Below are 19,615 nucleotides of genomic sequence, written 5' to 3'. Positions count from 1 at the left end.
ATCGTTTCAACTCTCATCTTTCATGCTGGAAGGTACAGTTCTGGAGTGGACTCGACGGACTGGCAATCAATCTTCGGGCGTCGTGTGCGTCGAGGCGTGTCTGTACGTGTTATGTATGCGTGTTGGTACATGTAAGCATTTGAATAGGCCTTCGTTGGTATGCACACAATATGAGCGTACACGCACAGCAGGGTGAAGAGGGGCAAATAAATGGAGCTAAAAGTGGAGCAAAAAGTGAAGCAATTAAATGGAGCAAACAAATGAAATCAGAATGTATCTTTTTTTTTTTTTTATTATGTAATTATGGCTTGAATGGTTAAATTAGATATTTTCCAAACCGGTGGCGATGAGAGGCGCATGATTCATTTTTTGCTTCTTCCGAGTTAGTGTGTTTTAATGTATCTCCTGCGCTTGGTCAGTGTGCAATTTTTTCTTTCACTTCCATGTTTGTTCCCTTTTTTTTTCACTTGGATTTTTTCTTTTTTTTCCGCGTATACGAATCCAATATTGGCATATATCTTGGCCCCTTCGGAATGGGCGATTTATATAATTCCTGTCGTCATCAAATTGAGATTTTTTTTTTTTTTAAACATTTAGTAACGGGGGGCATATGGAAGTTCGCTTGCCAATGTGATTACGCATACGTATCAGTACTCCTTTAAACAGCGAAGTGTACTTACGTACAAATGGAATGCGTTTAGCATTTGGTACACTGGGCAACTCCACCTTTAGCATGTTGATGGCACAAGCGGCATTTCGCCCTTATGTTCCTTCTGAGGAATGCCATAAATAAGTTCCTTTTAAATCACCTGCGAATGGCATAATAGCGTCGGGGGCACATACTTCATAGGCGTGCTGAGCTTTGCTAGCTCAACCCTTCGTCAAGTGAAAATTTGTTCGAAAGAACAGCAAACAGAAATTTTGTACGCTTGCATAAGGTTTCGTACGTATGGATTCGGTTAAGGTAGCATGTATATGTGAGAGCATGAACGGACGTTTGTTACTCGCATAAACTATTGCATTTTATTACGTGTTGGCTCATCCAAGTGGTAATATTCGCTCCTTTCCCCATTTAGCAATCCAACAAAGGGGGTGAAGCATTTGTCACGAAGCGTTGATTAAAAAAGGCTAGAAGCGCATGAACAGTGCATACATGCACATATATCCATATGCAGTATAGGAATGCAGATGTAATTAGCTCAAAATGGCCCAATTTAGGGGGGAGCTTTCCGTAACCCAGGGGAGGGGTAACCAATCAAGAAAAAAAAAAAAAATGTATATATATGTACAGCGCATGCGTTTATATGTGCATTTTTGCACAAGGCGGAGTAAGGCAAACTAACCTGCAAAGAATGCAACCGTCGTTTAGCTGCCCTTTAGTTGTAAACGAACTAGTTTTTGTGTTATCCGTTTTTATCGAAGCGGCGGAAAAAAGCCATCAACGGGTGAAGGGCAACCCTCAGGAAAGAACAATATACGTTAAAAGGCAACATAGCAGCTGCTGAGCTGTTTAAATGTAGTGCATTGCGTGGGGATATTTTATTCTATTTATTCTGCAACGGATTTTCCCAATTCGAGTAATGTAGTGCGTGCTGACTCGCAAGTAGAGGAAAGCGCTCCACGTGTAGTAGACCAGTATAATACACCGTTTTTACCGCCGCCATTCCATGAGATAGTTTCAGGCACAAAAAAAAAGATGTTCCAAGGGGTAGTTGCATCCGGCGAGGCTTTCCCCTCCATAAAAAAGGCGTTATAAAAGAGCACAGACTTTGAACAACGTCCAAAAATTTCCCACGTCAGTGTGGGTAGGTTGCGACTACGATCGTGCAGTTCAAAAGGGACAAAGAAATTTAAAAAAAAAAAAAGGAAAAAAAAAATTACATAAGCGAGAAAGCCAAGAAATGGCACAGAAGTCGCGCCTATACAGTTTTAAAAATGAAAAAAAAAATGACACTGCATGATTTGTAGCATTTTCCCGCGTGTGCACCAGTTCGGGTCATCTATGGCTGCATCGATGGATCGTCCCTTACTTCGTCCCCCTTCGGCTTCTGCGCCACTTTATGCACCCTACCCCTTATCCACATTGTGACAGCCCCTATCCCATTCGACTGGTTGACCCTTCTTCTGACTGAGCAGCCTGGCGGCACGCATCTGCTTCACCTTGATAGCAATGTCGAGCTCTTGGTTAGACAAATAAATTAGCTTTTCTTGTATTTTATTTTCCTCCTCTGTAATTTTTTCGATCTCGTTGTCTATTTCGTACAACTCAAATTGGTCATATTTTATAACAGGCGAGGAGGCTTCGTCATGCTGATGGCACGTAAAAGCGTCTTCTTCTGCTCTTTCTCCTTCTTCACCCACCAGTGCGAACTGGACACCTCGGTTTGCTCTTCGAAGAGGGGAATCATCTTCCCCGGGATATTGTACTCTATTGTGTTGAGTGGAATGGCTTGGTCGTTCTTCCAGAGGATACTTCCTTTCATAGTAGGGAGGAAGATAATCCAAGCCAGCTTCCTCATTCACTTTGTCAAAATTGGTATCTTTCCACATTTTACCGACTTTTTTCTTGTTCCCATCATACAGGTCCCTTTTGTGCGTTGCTTGATTTGAGGCCCCCCCACTAGGATCACCACACACCGTATGATCAATGGCTTCTGCTTTATTTACGCAGGTGCTATTCATGAGTTCGTTAAAGAAACCGTGATCCGCACATTCTCTCTTTCCATTGGGGGGTCCTCCTATGTGGTTTTTCTGCTCCGATTTGTGCACAAATTTCTGATGCTTAGGTGTAGATGTCGAATGACCGCTCTGTAGGCCTCTAAATTGGGAAGAGGTAAAAGCAGTCTTAATAAAGTTACCCGTCTTATTATTATTATCCCTTCTTATGATTTGAGCCAGTGGGGCATCACCACATGGGTTTGCATTTTTTTTTTTTGCCAGTTTGCTAACAGGAGCCTTGACATTGCGCGCATAACTGGTGCAGTTCTTGTCCCCCTTTTCCGCCTTGCTCGAATCTAAAAATATTTTCGACTTAATTGTCCCGTTGACGACGACAATTTGTTTATCGGAGTCGTCACTCTTTTCGTCATCGTCTCCGTCCTTCGCGCAAGTTAACTTTGCTCGTTCGCTTGAAATCCCATTTTTGAAACACTTTGATTTATTCATCTTTAGTGCCATTAGAAAACTGCTCACATGTGCAGACAACGTGGGCGCGAATGTGATCAGGTAGGAGAGCGATTGCTTTTTCAGGTGCATCTCTGCACACATGAGTACCTATGTAGGGATTCTGTAGATATGCTCAGACAAGCGGACAATTATCGCCCACGGAGTGGCTATACTGTGCAGGGTGCAACATCGGGAGAAAGAAGGTATTATACTCGTTTGTTATGTGGACCAGAGGAGGGATGGGGAGGGGGTCTAGTCAGGCATTCCCCATGTGAGAGGGCACATTAGAATGTATTAAATTTGTGATGCGCTTTTCCGTGAATGTGGCAGCTTGATGGACCGATTGGATGCTCTGCTCTTATGGGGGGGCGTAAATATTTTCTTCATTCGATTAGCCCCTTCTCGCATATCCATCTGAACAAAGTGCCTTTTTTTTTTTTTTTTGGCAAGCTTGATTCGGATTGACGGCTAAATTGGAAGTGGTGCACTGAACTGACCGCGATAAAATGGGCATCCTTTGGAGGGTATTTTTTTTGCCCTCCTCTAGGTAAGTGTTCGAGCGGGGCACATTGATGTGGGGTGAACATCCCAATGGGAGGCCCCATAGTATGGCAGTACTGTTAAGCGTGCCGGGTGCAAAGACTACTCTGGGGAAGCTCCAAAGGAATTCACCCTAACGCGCAATTCCTCGTGCGCCCGCATGAGCACAGGGTTTCTGTCTAATGTGCTTACCGCAGCGCACGTCATAAAAAAAAAACAAAGAAAAAGCAAATTGGAGAAATAGCAAATTGGAGAAATAGCAAATTGAAAAAATAGAGAAATGGAAAAATAGCAAATTGGAAAAATAAAAGATTGGGGATAATAACAAATAGGCAAATGAGAAGTGCACAATTGATGGCGCAAAAACGCTGCAAAAATGTCCAGATGAGCCCACAATCGGGCACTAAAAAAAAAAAAAAAGGGCGTAAGTGCTCCACGCGGAGGAAAAAAAACGTCGCAAACGTATTCCCCACCAGGAGTGTACTCACGAATGAATCATTTTCTTGGAGTAGCAAAACACAACCCTTTCTTCATCCTTCCATTCCCCCTTTCGAATGGCAGCAGAGGAGGGTTCTTCAATACGTCACAGAATACAAGTGTACAATCTGCTTCGTAAGAAAAATAACATCCCTCATGCCCGATCTTCGGTTCGCTTGGTTCAGGAGGAGAAATATATTCACAATTTTTTCCACTTCAGAAAGGTACTTTTTTTTTATTAGTCCCAAATGAGAGGAACTCAAGTGATCGTTCCGATTGATGTGGTAAAGAAAATGATTAACAAATAACATGCAAGAAATGATAATGGCGGTGTCGTCAAACCTGCTCTCTATGTCTGGAATGCAAATGACGTCATTAAAAACGGAAATCAGGAATTTGTTCACAATGTAGGGGGATCTAGTAATAAACATCAATTCGTAGAGTAGGGAATATCTGGACATGTTGCTCGTGAGGTTAAAGGATAAGGCGCGTAAACTCACTTTTTCCATCTTCAGACTTTGTTCTTTCTCATAATAGATGCTTTCCTTGCTAGTGGGTTCAAATTGGTTGATTCTATCGGACAGTTGTTCTGCATCTTTTTTAGATGTGCCACATTTAACTGTGTAGAACCCGTTGTTTAACAAAAAGAGGTTAAAATCAATTGCGTTCAAGACATTTCTTAGGGAGACATTTTTGCCCCATATCTTCCCATGCATGTATATGCACCCTGCTATGGCATATTTAATGCTACTGAGTTTGTTGATGTAAGGAAGTTTTGTCTTCTTCTTGAGGGGACTTTGAAATATTTCCGAAAATTTTAATTTGATCTGGTCAGCAAGGGGAAGTTGTTCATCTGCTGCGACAGTCTCCCCACTTTTGGTGTGGTTTGGCCTGTTCTCCTGTTTCTCTAGTTGTGATTTCTTTAGATAGGGCTTTCCTTCCTTTAGAAAGGGCTTTCGTTCCTTTAGCAGGGGCTTCCGGATCTTCCCCTCGGGCGAATTCTCCACTGGGGTGACATAATCGCTGCGCTGTTCTAGAGGTGGAATAATCTCCAGCATCGATTCATACTTTCCCCTGAGGACACAGTACACACTTTTGTAGATGTCATTTATACTGACTGACTCCAGGAGGTGGTTCTCCAAGAGGATCATTTCTGCGACGAGTCCGAACACAATTAGGGCGTTGTGCACGTTTCTTTGTAGCTCACTGGAGGGCTTCGATTCGTTATCTTCGCAGTCGTCCATTTTGCTCTCTCATGGTGTTGACTGTGGACTCCTTTGCGCCGGGGTTTCTAAGGGGTGCTTCTAAGTGCTGTTTCTAGCCACCGTCTTTAAGTGGTGTCTGTAAGCGTTGTTTTTATGTGGTGTTCTAGGTTCGAGGTTTCTGATTGCTTCCCCTGATTGGTTTCTCTGAATTTCTTTGTTTTTTTCTTTTCTCTCCATCATGGGTTTCTCTATTATACTTCGCTTACGCCTACCGATTCACTGCTCAAACGTGCGCAGTTTGGGGGACCACGCTCGCAGAAACACGAAGAAAGGTTGGCCTCTCCAGGCTCAGGATGCTCCTTCAAAAAGGGGAATGAAGAAGAAAAAAAAAAAAAAAAAACCAAACGGTGAGGGGCTACGTGCTGAAGTTGACATACTTGGAGCTACGCGAACCCATTTGCAGCCACCTCCTTAACACTTTCATGTGTAGAGCGGCTAATCGGTTCTCAAAAAAGAAGCGGTCACACCGTTGGAAGAGAGCGTGACGGAAAGAATCCGATCAGGGCTGCCCTGAACACACGCAGGTGTGAATAACTTTACAATGGGGGTCAAGGATATACTGGAGCAAAAAAAAAAAAAAAAGAATGTGTATGATGCGTGAGCAGGATGGTTAACAGAAACGGGTAGAGCTGTGAGCAGGCGGAGGGAACCATTTCCATGGGCGTTTCTGTGCATGAAATGCCGCCTGTTTGGCGTGATTATCCTGTGAGGTTTACCCTATGTGAGCTGGCGTATGGAAGTTACCCTATGTGAACTCCTTCACGTAGACCATGCTAGCCCCCTACCGCAGTAGAATGCTGCAGCGGTGGACGCTGCGGACAGGCAGGCGTGTGTTCCACGCGAAGTGCTGGGGGCATGGAAAGAAGAATCTCTGCTGCGTTTTTAAAAGACATTTCAGTAACACTTCGATGGGTGGAGGAGATAAGAGGCCTCCGGGCGAAGAAGCAAAGGGGACGGCGAAGCCACCATGCCGCAGCCGCAGTAGTCCCCCTACCAGTGAAGAGATCAAGCAGCATATCCAAAACGAATACGGGATTTGCCCCAGTTCTATCGATGTTAACATCCAAAGAAATGGAGAAAAGGATTTGTTCAAGTTAAGCAAAAGGTGGAGTGCCTTCTTCAAATGTGAAAAGGATTTACACGACGTGATAAATAAATACATAAAGACAAATAAAATGGACTACCATTTGCATGCCTACTTAGAGGGGATCCCGAGTGAAGACGGTCAAGGAGGGGAAGATGTGAAGGGCAGGCCACCTCAAATGGAGGAACAATTGAAGAAAATCTTAACCTACATTATGTCCCTTTTTTACAGACAAATTCAAGACTTCAATATTTTGTCTATCTTAAGTGAGCGTATTATCCGTTTACTAAAAGGAGGGAAATCCCAAAATGATGCTAATGGAGATGGCCGACCCATCAATCAGGACAGTGTCTGCCTGGACAAAGCCACCATTTTAACGACACTCCAAGTGTACAATTATGTGAACGCCATGAACGATGAATTATTCGATCGACTCTTTTCTCTACTGAACAAATGTTACGTGGAGTCGGCGCCATCGGGAAGTCCCCTCATAATCAGCGATGACGAAATTGTACTTACGCTGAAAAGCCTATATATCCAGAAGTTTAAAAATCATGTCATTGTGGATACTATCCTAAAGTCACTTAGGGACGCCCCCCATTTGAGTGCACACCTTTCTGTGCATTCGTTCCTTTACCTCACGTTTCTATCCAGGATGGATAATGATTCCCTTTGCAAGGTAAACTCTGCACTGTTGTATGTCTGTCCGATGGGGCAAATCGACAGGGGAGACTCCAGTGCAGCCACGGAAGAGAAGACAATCAATCGAAATGAGAAGGAACAATCCGTAAGAAGTGAAAAACCCACATGGAAAAATCAAATTGAGCAAATAAAATTCAGAGTCCCGCTATCATCAACAGATTGTGTAAAGCTTCTCTACGGCTACTTCCTCCTGGGGGAGAACCACATTAACTGGTTCGTTATCCATAAACTCCTTCTGCGATTGCACGAGGAATTGAAATATGAGGAGAAAATCCTTTTGTTTGAGAAGGAGAACAAGAAGGTACTCCAAATGGTATCCATCGTGAGGACCTATTTAAGGTACAAAAAAAGAAGCCTCTACGATAATTTGCCCAAGGGTCTCAAAAGGGTATTAAAGAAGTTGCAGAGCCTTCATGCAGATGATGAATACACAAGAAGGAAGGACAGGAAGTTTGTCCAGAAGGTATCATGGCATTTAATGAAACTTCGCATTGCGCATGTTAAGAATGGACATAAAGGTGGGATCCCATTGGACATTCTGGAGAAGGATAAAAAACTGGTGTGGCTGTGCTTTTCGTATCACCAGTACTACGTTAGGACGATTGACTTAACGGCCGAGACGTTGTTGCAGATGGATTTACTAAAATGTATGAATTATCGCATTGCCAAAGTGCACTACTATCAGTTTTCCCGCATGAAGGCAAGGCGAACTCGATTCGAGTACATACGGATGTGCCGCTACTACACCCTGCGCGACAGACGCAACTACGACGATGAGTTCGAGGGGTGGAATTTGCCCTACATCAACTGGTACCACCGGAAGAACAAGAACGTCCACGTGTCCAACTACTTCTACGGCTGCACCCCCGTCTCGCACATGCAATATTAGAGAGATGCCAGGGGTGGACCGACATCCATGAAACCATATAGAAATAAGCATATAATTCTGTGCGTGTAAAAGTGCCCATGTTAAATGGAGAAGGTGTTCTTGTGTTACATGCCTAATGAAGGCCGTTTCCTCCATTTGACCCCTAACACCGACAAATATTGACGCATTGGGGCAAGTCACCCTTGCTGAGGCATCCCCCCCTTACTAGGGCAAGGGTCCATGGGATTAACAAAAAAAAAGAAATTTACTTCAATTTATCTTTCATTGGACTCCAAAGCGGAACATTTTCTTGCACACAGTAGTTCTACGTTTTCTTTTTTTCTTTTTTTTTCTCCGCCTTTCTTGTTACGTCCGGGGGGAGTTTCACCGCTTTAACCGCGCACGTGTATGCTTATACCTACACACATACGTGTGTACATTTGTCTTTCCCACGTGCACGCCGCATTTTTTCGTTGTCACTTGGTTGTTGCGGACGAAGCAAAGAACTTCGCGCTGGAAAAACACTGCACATACGTTTGCAGACAAATAACGCGTTACTTCAGCCAGTTGTTTGGTAAAATATTGGTACAAAATTATTTCCCGTCCATGGCCCACGCGATAAGCGCGATTGGCCCGATCCGCACGGTCCCCTCTGTCCACGTCATCCTCGCATGTGCGCACGGACGTGTGTATGGGTACCCATAGCCGTGGGGAGAAAAGCGCGAAAGTGGGAAAACGAGCGCGCGCGCCAGTTCGACTGCTAACACGCGCAATAACTGCCGCAGTACTGGCGCAACATTCCTCCCGCGGGGTTGGAAAGGAAAAACCTTTTCTTCCCCATTTGTGCACGCGATCACTTCTGCACAGTTCACCATAACGAGTTCTTTGTTTTTTCCCAGTGAGATTGCGCGTTTGCTTCAACATTGCCCACTCGTATAAGTACACATGTGCTGTATGCTTAGGTACGCACATTGATTTGGCGATTTGGGTGGGGACCGCCTGCGGCAAAAAATTGCTGAGTAATTACTCCCATTGGAAATTTCCCTCGCCGTGTGCCATGCAGGTTCATTTTCGCCTATCCGAATGCTTCTTCCAAAAACTTCTTTTTTTTTTCCCACTTCTGCGTACCATTTTTTGGCCGCCCATTTTTCACGATCCCCCGACAGCCTTCTATCATGGGCGCTAAGGGTGCATCCCTCGCCTCCCTGTAATTATACCAACACGCAGTGTATGCGCGTACACGTCCGTACAGTACATATGCCTGCACGTATACACGTGCGTTATGTAGTTCATGCAAATCCTGGGCGAACTCTTGTGGCGTCACCAAAGTATTCCATAGCAGCAGATTTCACCCAGTTAAGATTCTATGCTAATCTAAAAGAAAAAAAAAAAATTAAAGTCGGAGAATTTACGATTGAAATTTGCGCACTCCTTTTGTAGTTTTATTTATTGATGCATTAATAATATTTTTGTATAGCATTCGCCCTGATTTTTGACAAGAATTATCTTCTTTTGTTTGATAAACATTGGCGCAAACCGTGTGACTTAGCAAATATGAGATGAGAAAACTCCCCATAAGGAGTAGCCCACCCAAATGGCCTAAACCAGTTGCATAGCTGACAGATAACTCTTCTCATCAATAATTATTATATGATGTATAGCGATAACAACAGCTGGAACTAGGAAGAAGAAAAAAGAAAAAAAAAACAGCAGTGTATAGCACCTCAGTTGATAACTTGAGAAGTCAATCGGCGCGAAAAGGAGTGAAACACTAACTGAGCTAGTAGAAGTAGCAGTGCTAGTGGAAGTGTCAGTAGAAGTAACATTGCTAGAAGAAGTGGAAGCAGCAACCGGGGCAGCTCACTCAGAACCCAAATCACCAGTGGCCCTGGTGACACGAACCAAACCAAGAGAAGCAGAAACAGGCCGAAGGCAACAATTGATGTTGCGGAGACGCATTTATACACATTTATCCAAGCAGCAAATATCGAAAATGATTTTTAGGTGAGCGTTATTCTAAAAAAAAATGAGAATAAATTTCTTCAAAGAAAAAAACAAGATTAAATTGAATAAGAACTTCGACCTCGACTCAGACAATGCTTTTTCTAATGCCAACCCGGAATCGAATAACTACCTGACGGCCAACAGTGGTAGGGAAGCGGGAGGATAGCCCAGACGAGGGCGCAGAGAATACACGACATGAGATGAGACCAGACGAGATGGAGAGCAAAGTAGGGGGCAGACATGAACGCAGAGAACAGGGTAGATGGAACAGATAATCTTATAGACCAATTGGTTACCACCGTGCAGACCCCCGCTGAGCATAGCGACTCACTTCAACATGCGCACCCCATCTTCATGCATATCTCCTTCTCACCCCTTCCGCTTAGATAACGAATATGACCACTATGGATTCGAGAAGAATAAAGAATACCCAGCTGAATCTACTACTGATAAACGGGCACTAGAGAAGCATAAGAAAAAAATTGAAAAAAGGTACTATCCATCTGGGAGAAACAAAGCCACGTCGCAATGGCCATGGGGGGAGAGACGTGGTGTTGCACACGTTCAGCGCCAATGCACATGTGTGTGCTCCCATATATATGTAGATCTGCGCATTGTCGCTGAGATGATCACATTCCCCCGTCTCCTTCTCATAGGTGGCAGTTATATTTTACCTTCAAAAGGGACATAAAAAAAAGTTACTATCTAAAAACGTTAATTAGGAAGGGCATTCCGGACAAGCTAAGGTTCGTCAAATATCCGAGCAGTTCAGCAAAAAAAAAAAAAAAATATCAACATGAACAGTAATAAAAATAATAAATAAAAGGATAAATGAGTGAATGAGCGCACACATAACAGCCCCTCTGTGCTAATTCCCCCTTTCGCAGACCGGACATATGGCCATACCTGTTAGATAGCATGGTGTTGTATCTGAAGTATCCTACCATATATGAAAAGTAAGCAACCATGGCGTGGAGACAGAAAGGGAAGAAAAGGAAAAAATAAAACATCCGGTGGCTACAAGAACAGTGGAAATGGTCACATTTACGGCATATAGGGTCACTCCTGTTGGGCAATTCAAACATGGCTTGTCTGAGAACGCTGTATTCCCCCGAATTGTTACACCACACCCGGTTTTACCTTCCTCTGTTCATTCTGCAGATGCCTAAACAGTGAACTCGAGGCGAAAGTTCTCAGTCAAATTGAGTTGGACATAATCCGAACCTTCCCACATAATAAAAACGTGTGTGCAGTTTTATGTCAACACGGATTAGATGTGTACATATAATCGATCCTATTAGTGTACCTGGGAATCTATTCGCCTTGGGATAACCTTATAGTTATTTAAGATTATCCCGCTTACCGCATTTATATGTATATATTTTTTTTTTTTTTTTTTTTTTCTTTGAAGTACCGGATGAACTCTCCCGGATTAATTCAGCTGAGGAACGTCTTGCACGCCTTTGCTGTTTATAAGCCCAAAATAAATTACTGCCAGGTGAGGAGAAGGCGGAGATTTCCACCGTAGTATTTTCTAAGCCGTGATGACCATAATATTTTTAGAGAGATATATGTGCATAGCTATACTTTTGTGCAAAGAAAATGTCCTGTGGATTTGAACTAGTGTGTGATTGGCTTATTTTACCCAGTGATCTTCGGAGGTTCATCCCGCTGTGAAGTTTAACACATGCATCTCGTTAAAGTCTTCTTCCTAAATTTGATCTCCATTTTTTCTTTCCATATTTTCTCTCCACTTTTTCTCTATAAATTTCCCCCCCTCTTGCCGACCACTTTATACTCCCCCACAGAGCATGAATTTTATCGCCGCCATCGCGTTAATATTTTTAAAGGAAGAATTAGCCTTTTGGTCAATTGTCCAGTTAATCGATTCGGATTATTCCCACGAGAAAATTAATATCAGCGGTTAGCACATGCGCTATGCCACTCGCACGGTGCCATGCCGTCCACACCATTTTCTCTGAGAGGCATCTGTGACACGTGTCTTTATATTATTATGTCCCCCACCTAAATCATTTCACCTTCTCCCTTCACACCGCGCAGATTATTACAACAACGAAATGAGGGGTCTTCGTAGGGACATTATCGTCATAGAAGAATTGATACGAACGAAGTTGCCGGATGTGCACTTTCGTTTAAAGTAGGCCCCCTCCGTGTGCATGGGCTGACTAATATGGCTACTCTATACCGCGCATTCGTCCTTTGTCTTTTTTTCCCCAATAATTTGCCCAATCCTTTTGCTCACCCCGACAGAGAATTCGACGTAGACCTTTCCTGGATTTGTTCCGAGTGGCTGTTGTGCTTATTTTGCACGGCCTTTCCGGTAAGCACTGGGCAGGGGTCCTTCGCTCACCAGAAGCGCTGCACCTCGTCGTTCTACGTGCACATGCGCATGCGCGTGTTGTCCAGGGCTTCTATCCCAACAAATCTGTATATATCTCTTCACATGGATTCGTATTTCCCCCTTTCCCCTTTGGCCAGATCACCACGACGTTACGCATATGGGACTGCCTCTTCTACGAAGGAGACAAAATTATCTTCAGAATCACATTGGCCTTGTTTAAGATGAATCAGGAAAAATTAATTGAATTAAATTCATTAGAGTCAATCCTATTATTATTTAAGGAGACAACCAAAAATATGGTAAGCATGCGAGGCATCGGTAAAGGAGTAGCCGTGAAACGGCTGACTATGGGGAACCCTTCCTTTTTATTTTTTTTATCACCAACTTGTTGCGTGACAACTTGAGCGAAGAAAATAGTGGATGAGAGAGGATCTTCGTGAACGTTTTGCACCCCTCCGTTTGGCTTCCCCATTTTGTGTCCACGTCATTTGACCTCCCCGGTTCATTCCTCTTCTTTCCCCTTCTTTCCGCCGCCAATCCACGCAGGTCGAATCCGACAAACTGATGTACATAGCTTTCAACGAAATAGGGGTGCTGAAAAAAAAAAACATAAAAAAGTTGAGGGTCAAAGCTGAAGGTATTATAAAGAATGGCGTAACATAAAGGCATGCCCCAGTCCCAGCACCCGTCCCAATGCGCACAAGCACGACGTCCTACGTACACGTGCGAGATCCCACCATTTGTTAGTTAATTTATTTTACTCTTTATTTTTTTGTCACGTTATTTTATATTTTATAATTTTTTAAGTAAATTATAAATATTTTCGTTTGTTTTTTTTACAACATTTTAAAAAAACAAAAAAAAAATTAAAATGAAAATATGAAAGCGAAGCTAACCAAAGCAGACCAGAGCGGAGTGATGAGTACTTGCTCAGTGGCTCTTCAAGTTTTTAAATGTCAATTTTTTGAAAACACAGCTCCTGCTCGCGGTGCGGAGAGATGGAGGAGAAAAATACACTCCTTGTGGGTACGCATGTTATACCGCGATGTGGAAGCTCCTAGGCAACGGTCTAACCTACGGAAGCTGTCATCCAGGGTGTAACACACGTGCAATGTTTTTGTAGCACTTTTCCCTCCCCAATGCGCATAGGGAGGCTTCCCTTGCGAATAAGCAACAGCGTAGCATCCGCGCTGAACATAACTACACATACGGTTATGCATACACGTCCATTTGATATTCTGAAGGGAACGGCATGCGCTACAGTGAATAAAAAGCACTTCCACTGTTTTACTGTTTTACTGTTTACTCCCTTTTTGCGCGTCTATTGCGCTACTACGCCGTGGAAGAAAACGAATGCTCATTTAAAAAATGCAAGTTTTATCTGTGTATTTAAGAATTAACAAAAAAATGCTGTTACGAAAAAAAGGAAAAAAATTGGGAAGCGGGCAAATAGGTACTGCGGCTTAAAAAGTTCGCATGCCGTTACCAGTATGATAATGGTGATCATCACAGCAGCGTTAAGGTTATCGTAATGGTCACCGATTAAAGCGGGAAGGGGTGGTGAATAGAAACAAATTAGGGGCCTTCTTCTTTACTTTCTTTGCCAACGCGCGCAACTTGATGATGACTCTAAGCGCAATGGCGGACGTCGGTACACGCGTGTGCTCCTGTGTATGTACATATGCATGCACGCTTCACAAATGATTCAAATAAACGCAACCCAGTTAGCAGGTGCGCGGCACGGTAAACAAAACAATCGGAGGGACGATGGCTAACAGAGCTAAGCAGCAATAGGAAGCAATCTTCATGTGGTCGTACCAGGACGGCTTGTTTTCCATTTGGCTGTTGTAGAATATGCCCATGGATATGCCTGCGTGGAGGGAAGAATAAAAAAAAAAAAAAAAGGCCGTATATATATACGAAGCTGCGTATCTGTGGGGGAGGGATGCGTGTTCACATAAACATGTACACATGAGAGGGTGGTCCCGAGAGAAAGGACTCATCCTACACGAAATAACGCAATGGATTGTCGGGCTATCCCCCTCTCTCCCCTTCTCTTGAAGGGTCCCGCGGATGTGATGAGTTATAAACATACCTGAGAGCAATCCTCCCAAATGGCCTATATGATCAATATTCGACCCGTTAAATGTAAAATAATAAAAAAAAGAAATTAAAGAAAAAAAGATAATGTTAAAAACGACTCTCTCTCTATGTCTAATAACATGCCACAGTAGTATTAATTCAGATGTTACAACGCCCAGTAATCCCATGCCGGAGGTGCTGGCGCCAACTTTGATAGGGCAGTAAGTAACAGAGGAGGATAATATGTTTCCATATATGCCTGTCAAGAAATAAAGAATCATAACCTTCACAATTCCGTAATTTTTCTCCAATGTAAATCCCATTCTTAACTGGAAAAACACATTAAAAAATGTGTGAAATATGTTCGCATGCAAAAATATGGGCAGAATCAATCTGTGAATTTCGCCTTGTTTTATCCTGGAAGCCACATTCGCTCCTAGCGTTATGAGGAGAGAGTCTACAAAAAAATAGGGAATAAAAATACAAACGTGAGAGGGGTTCCTTTGTTTGGTCATCATTATTTTATTATTATTTTTCCTTTCCGTCATCCCAATGGGCCTCTTTCTCAGAGCTCACACTTGGTCAGGTTCATATGCTGTGAGAAAGTTTCTGCCTCTCTATGGGGTATGCCCCCCCCCTTTCTGTGTGTTTGCCTGTCTCTCTCTTTCCTTCCTCGCGGATCGTATATCCTCCTGCGTGGCACTTACCAGAGGGAGTCAAAAAATCGGCGGGCTTTATACTAACTGATATTATAAAAACAATTATTTGTATGATGGACACAGCCATGATAAAGCTCTTCCAGGTGAAGTGCGGAAATATGAGGTTCACTACATCAATGGGTTTGGATCTTTGTATGAAGCTACTCTGGGACTGATAGTACTCTGGTGCTTGTATGGGTAGGGAAAAAGTGTATCTATGTTTCGGTGCGTACATACGTATGGTGGGCGTAATGCAGAGAAGGACGCGACTCAAATTAACGTTTCACGGAAGGGCGGCAGTTCCACGCGTTCCTAGATGGGAACAATGTTTGCAGTTCAGGCCACACATGTGGGCCCCCTTCTCTTACTTCTGTTGAAGGGGAGGTTTTCCCCGTAGTCGTCCCTGAACTCCGCTAGGGTGTGGATGTTGCTCATCTTGGAACTCAAACGTTAATTTCGTGATATTGCGGAGGGGAATAACAGCGGGTGCGAGATGTGCGCACTCGGTTTATCTCTCTCTATATATGACGGCAGCACAGAAACCGTGGTCACGAGTTGGGAAGCACTAGTGATCATGCAACCATGTAACCTCGTAATCATGTAACCAGGTGACGGCGTAAGCGTACCGGCTCGGATTGCATTTGTTGCGAGAACAAGGGGTTGCGCCTCGCCTTAGCGGTTAAAGCAGCACTTTCACGATATGTTATGGTGTGCAAGAGGACGGCGGACTATGAAGGGCGCGTAAGAAAGTGTACATAAAAATATATTCATGTATTGATGGGGACCAAAACAAAGGCAGGCATGCTTCGTTGCAAGAAGGGGAATTCTCTTTACCAAAAATGGAGCAAAATCAAAATATTCGTGTAATTTTGGATCAATTTATTGGCTAACCCGCGTGAGGGAGGGGGAAAAAAAGCATATATATATAATTATACAGTGTACGTAAATATGAACATATACATGCACGTTAATTAAGCACAACAAAATGGAGAACAAAACTTCCAAAGGGCCTCATTAATGTGATCTATTGCGTGTTTACTTATAAACCACACATGTGTATATTGTTTATAATCCCTCTCTCGCATGTGTATGGCACGCGGTCATTTTTTTAAATCTTCTGTCGTCAAAAGAGGCACGCGCGGAGACTTCGAGTTCCTTGTGCACGTTTGCCAGTATAGAAGAATATATTAGCAGGTGAGAAAGCGGCAAGTATGTGTGAAAAGGTTTCCCCTCTTGGGAAATAAAATTGGTTAAAAGGTGAAAGGTACCATGCACAGGGTTTTTTTACTTGCTATTTTTTTTGCTTTCTTTTTGCTGTTTTTATTGCAGTATTTTTTGCAGTTCTCCCTGCTCATTTTTTGGCCATTTTTCTGCCCTGGCGCTTCTCGTTCGCTGCGATGAATTATCTTTCCTCTTTTGCAGTTGAACTGATAGATTTCTACACGATGAAGACATTCCACTTATTGGGATATAACAAGTACAACACAGCAACTTATGGAGGAAATTAATGCTTTCGATTTATTCTTTAAAATGGGCTCAAGTTTTATGTTGGCTTACGCCTGTTTTTTTTTTTTTTTTTTTTTCGAGCTATTTTTTCCTGCCTAGCTTTGTTCATATGGAAGAGGAAAAAAAAATAGCACAAAAATGGGTGAAAAAAAAAGCACAAAAAAGTGAAGAACAGGACTGGACTGTTGTTTTCAACTTGGCATATGTTTAAACCCACCTTTGATGTGCAGCCATCCTGAATTGCTTTCGTTTTCTTTTCCTTTTTCCAATTTTTCCTTTTCGCCGTTCACGCAAAATCGTGCCAGCGGTTATGTTGAAAAGGAACACAAAAAAAGGGGGAAATTGACAAACACAGGCATTAGCAGCGAAGAGGAAAAAAAACGATAGCAAAGGATTGGCAGCAAAAAGGAAAAAAGAAATTATGGCGAAGAAGACTTGGCCAAAGGGATAAAATTAAAATGCGCTGACGTGAGCGCAAGTGCCACAATTCCACCAAGGGAATAGACACATGGTCTACAGTTTTTCTTTTTTTTTTTTTTCTTTTCCTTCACTCGTTATACAAAAGGAAGACCATCACGGTGACAAAAATGAAATCGTTGACGTACTTCGCCGAAATATAGTTATCTGTCTCGACGTTCCAGAGGGACTTGGAGGCAACGTGAATCTGCATAAGTCAAAGGAACGGGTGAAGGGTTAGCTGTTTTAAGATGTTCATTTGTTTTTTCTGTATGTACAGTTCACGCGAGGGCAACGTTGGTGGGACTTTACGTTGGGCGGCGCATTGCCATTACGGAGTAGGAGAAGCCGCAATGGTGTATATGCCCCATATGTGTACAATGGGAGGTAGCTTTCCCGATTGTTCGCACTTTTCCTCCGTACCCCCTGCTTCTTGTTCTCCCCGATAATTCCTTGGATGACAATTTTGTGGCGCTCACTGACGTAGGGCTTTATGAACTGCTGCACCTCGTCCACCAGGTTGATGGCCATTTTGTCGTAATTGCTTTTCACGGGGGGATTCTTTTCAAAGTAATTTTCCTGTTCATCTTCGTTATCGTTGGAGGAGTCATTTGCCAAATGGTCATTAAGGCTACAATTTGTATCTTCTTCCTTTCTATCTTCTTCGCCATTGGTTTCAGCACTCCCCCCTGTGGGGATGCCCACCACCTGATTTTCCGCTTTGAAGGTTAAATCCGCGGTGCTTTTCGCGCTGAAATAATTTTCCAAAAAAAGTTTTAACTTCTCTTCGCAGGTATTAGCAAAGAATTGAAATCCCCCCATATCTATTTTATTCTCCTCCTTGTTATTTTTCTCATTGTCGTTACTCTCCTCATTTTTCGTGTTGCCTTTACTACTTCCATCCATCTTATTGCCCCCGATGTTGTTGCGACAGTTTCTACTATGTGTGTGTGGAAATTTGGATGTTCGTACCTTGAAGGGAGTTCGCCAAATGGGCACAGAGAAGCATTGGGGGAAGTTTTCTCATACATGTGGAAGGTCATATGCACATGCACACTTATATGTAGGCACTCCACCCACTAACGCATCCTTAACGCAGCTTATAGGAGCACATCATATGGAATGGCACGCATTTTCTAGCCTTTATTTTTTCATCTTTTCTGTGAACATCTACCTTTAACGTTCGCCTACGAATGGGACAGAGTTTGTCTTATTCAGCGCTTTCGCGGGATGGTAAATTGTTCCTCAGAGGGTGGCCTCTCGAGAGTGTTCGAAAAATTTCACTCTTTTCGTCGATCCTACACAACTGCCGATTTTTTTTTTCTTTCTGCCCTGCGTGTTCCCTATTATGCTACATCACGTAATACACGCATGAAAGAGGAGTTATAGGAAGGTGGAGGGGGGCTTTGTCGACACCTCCGCTACTGTCTTATGGACAGGAAAATGAGACCAAAGCGGGACTACCGTTAGTGCTGTTCACGTGATTAAATGGAAATCGTGACGATTATGAAATATTTTTAAGGTGAAAATAAGAGCACACAAAAAAAGGAGAGGAAAAGGGGAAATAAAAAAAAAAAACCATTGGACGCACCATCATCAGAGAACCCTATTTAGGGAGTTATGAGAGGGACGGAACCAGCGGGAATGTTTTTTTTTTTTTTTTCCTCTTTCATTTTTCCGTGCTGTATCTCGAAATAGATATGCCAATTAACGCATGGGTGATGTCACGTAGCAAAAAGTCTTAATCACATAGAGTGGACTTTCCAGAATAGGTGCTTTCGTTTGATCGCTTTTAAGTTAAAGGAAGTTGCCTCTTATTTTCCATTTCCTTTTTGAGGTAAATAAAAATCTGCGAGGGTTTCCTTTGTGTGGCCAGAGAAGGAACAATGCTTGTACCACATTGGACACACATACACTGTAATTCTTGCTGATGTCAGAAAAAAAACAGCGCCTTATTTGGAATATCCGCCTCTTCCTTAGCTTTGATTTATGGCGTTAACAAAAGGGGAAGTCATTACGGTGGTTATTTTATTATATTTTTTTTTCCGCGCTGAGGGTTTCCCATTTCACCCTTGAATTCCTTTTCGAAAAAATAACTCATCGCGTCACTCCTTGTGGCAGAAGGCGACATCACAATGAGTGATAATCACATCGAAAAATAAACCTCTGTGTGCCTTTACTTCTGGGGTGGAGAAAAAATTTCAGATGAGGGAATAAATTCCATGAGGGGAACAAAAAAGGAAAAATAAAAATTCCTACAAAAATTAGCACTTCGTTTATAGGAAGTACTTTGTGTACGCGGAATTACCTCAATTTTGGGTACCCCTTTTTTTGGTCACATTGCCAACGTACTTTTTTTTTCAGTGCCCCCTGTGGTGCAATTGCGTACCCCGCCATGATGCATAA

General features: G+C 43.0%; 6 protein-coding genes across 6 annotated transcripts; 2 read left to right on the top strand and 4 right to left on the bottom strand.

Moving 5' to 3' along the window:
- Positions 1 to 2,067: 2,067 nt before the first annotated feature.
- On the bottom strand, positions 2,068 to 3,165 carry C922_04108 (hypothetical protein; the record flags this gene model as incomplete). Its single annotated transcript, XM_008819693.1, has 1 exon — positions 2,068 to 3,165. The coding sequence occupies one exon, from the start codon at positions 3,163 to 3,165 to the stop codon at positions 2,068 to 2,070; it is 1,098 nt and encodes a 365-aa protein (XP_008817915.1).
- A 1,115-nt stretch (positions 3,166 to 4,280) lies between these two features.
- Positions 4,281 to 5,426, bottom strand: C922_04107 (hypothetical protein; the record flags this gene model as incomplete). The annotated part of the gene is made up of 1 exon (XM_008819692.1): positions 4,281 to 5,426. One exon carries the CDS (start codon positions 5,424 to 5,426, stop codon positions 4,281 to 4,283), a length of 1,146 nt encoding a protein of 381 aa, XP_008817914.1.
- Positions 5,427 to 6,217: 791 nt separating this feature from the next.
- C922_04106 (hypothetical protein) lies at positions 6,218 to 8,122 on the top strand (the record flags this gene model as incomplete). The annotated part of the gene is made up of 1 exon (XM_008819691.1): positions 6,218 to 8,122. One exon carries the CDS (start codon positions 6,218 to 6,220, stop codon positions 8,120 to 8,122), a length of 1,905 nt encoding a protein of 634 aa, XP_008817913.1.
- Positions 8,123 to 10,127: 2,005 nt separating this feature from the next.
- C922_04105 (hypothetical protein) lies at positions 10,128 to 13,130 on the top strand (the record flags this gene model as incomplete). Its single annotated transcript, XM_008819690.1, has 11 exons — positions 10,128 to 10,251; positions 10,492 to 10,597; positions 10,762 to 10,851; positions 10,993 to 11,061; positions 11,267 to 11,348; positions 11,517 to 11,603; positions 11,914 to 12,028; positions 12,167 to 12,263; positions 12,377 to 12,446; positions 12,605 to 12,766; positions 13,014 to 13,130. 11 exons carry the CDS (start codon positions 10,128 to 10,130, stop codon positions 13,128 to 13,130), a joined length of 1,119 nt encoding a protein of 372 aa, XP_008817912.1.
- Positions 13,131 to 14,191: 1,061 nt separating this feature from the next.
- C922_04104 (hypothetical protein) lies at positions 14,192 to 15,682 on the bottom strand (the record flags this gene model as incomplete). The annotated part of the gene is made up of 4 exons (XM_008819689.1): positions 14,192 to 14,337; positions 14,563 to 15,006; positions 15,257 to 15,436; positions 15,616 to 15,682. The coding sequence occupies 4 exons, from the start codon at positions 15,680 to 15,682 to the stop codon at positions 14,192 to 14,194; spliced, it is 837 nt and encodes a 278-aa protein (XP_008817911.1).
- Positions 15,683 to 17,300: 1,618 nt separating this feature from the next.
- C922_04103 (hypothetical protein) lies at positions 17,301 to 18,115 on the bottom strand (the record flags this gene model as incomplete). Its single annotated transcript, XM_008819688.1, has 2 exons — positions 17,301 to 17,417; positions 17,633 to 18,115. 2 exons carry the CDS (start codon positions 18,113 to 18,115, stop codon positions 17,301 to 17,303), a joined length of 600 nt encoding a protein of 199 aa, XP_008817910.1.
- Between the last annotated feature and the right edge of the window lie 1,500 nt (positions 18,116 to 19,615).

The sequence above is a fragment of the Plasmodium inui genome (assembly GCF_000524495.1).
Source record: "Plasmodium inui San Antonio 1 unplaced genomic scaffold supercont1.19, whole genome shotgun sequence".
Lineage (NCBI taxonomy): Eukaryota > Apicomplexa > Aconoidasida > Haemosporida > Plasmodiidae > Plasmodium > Plasmodium inui.
Note: the sequence above shows the minus strand (reverse complement) of the source record. Positions and strands in the feature narration are given on the sequence as shown.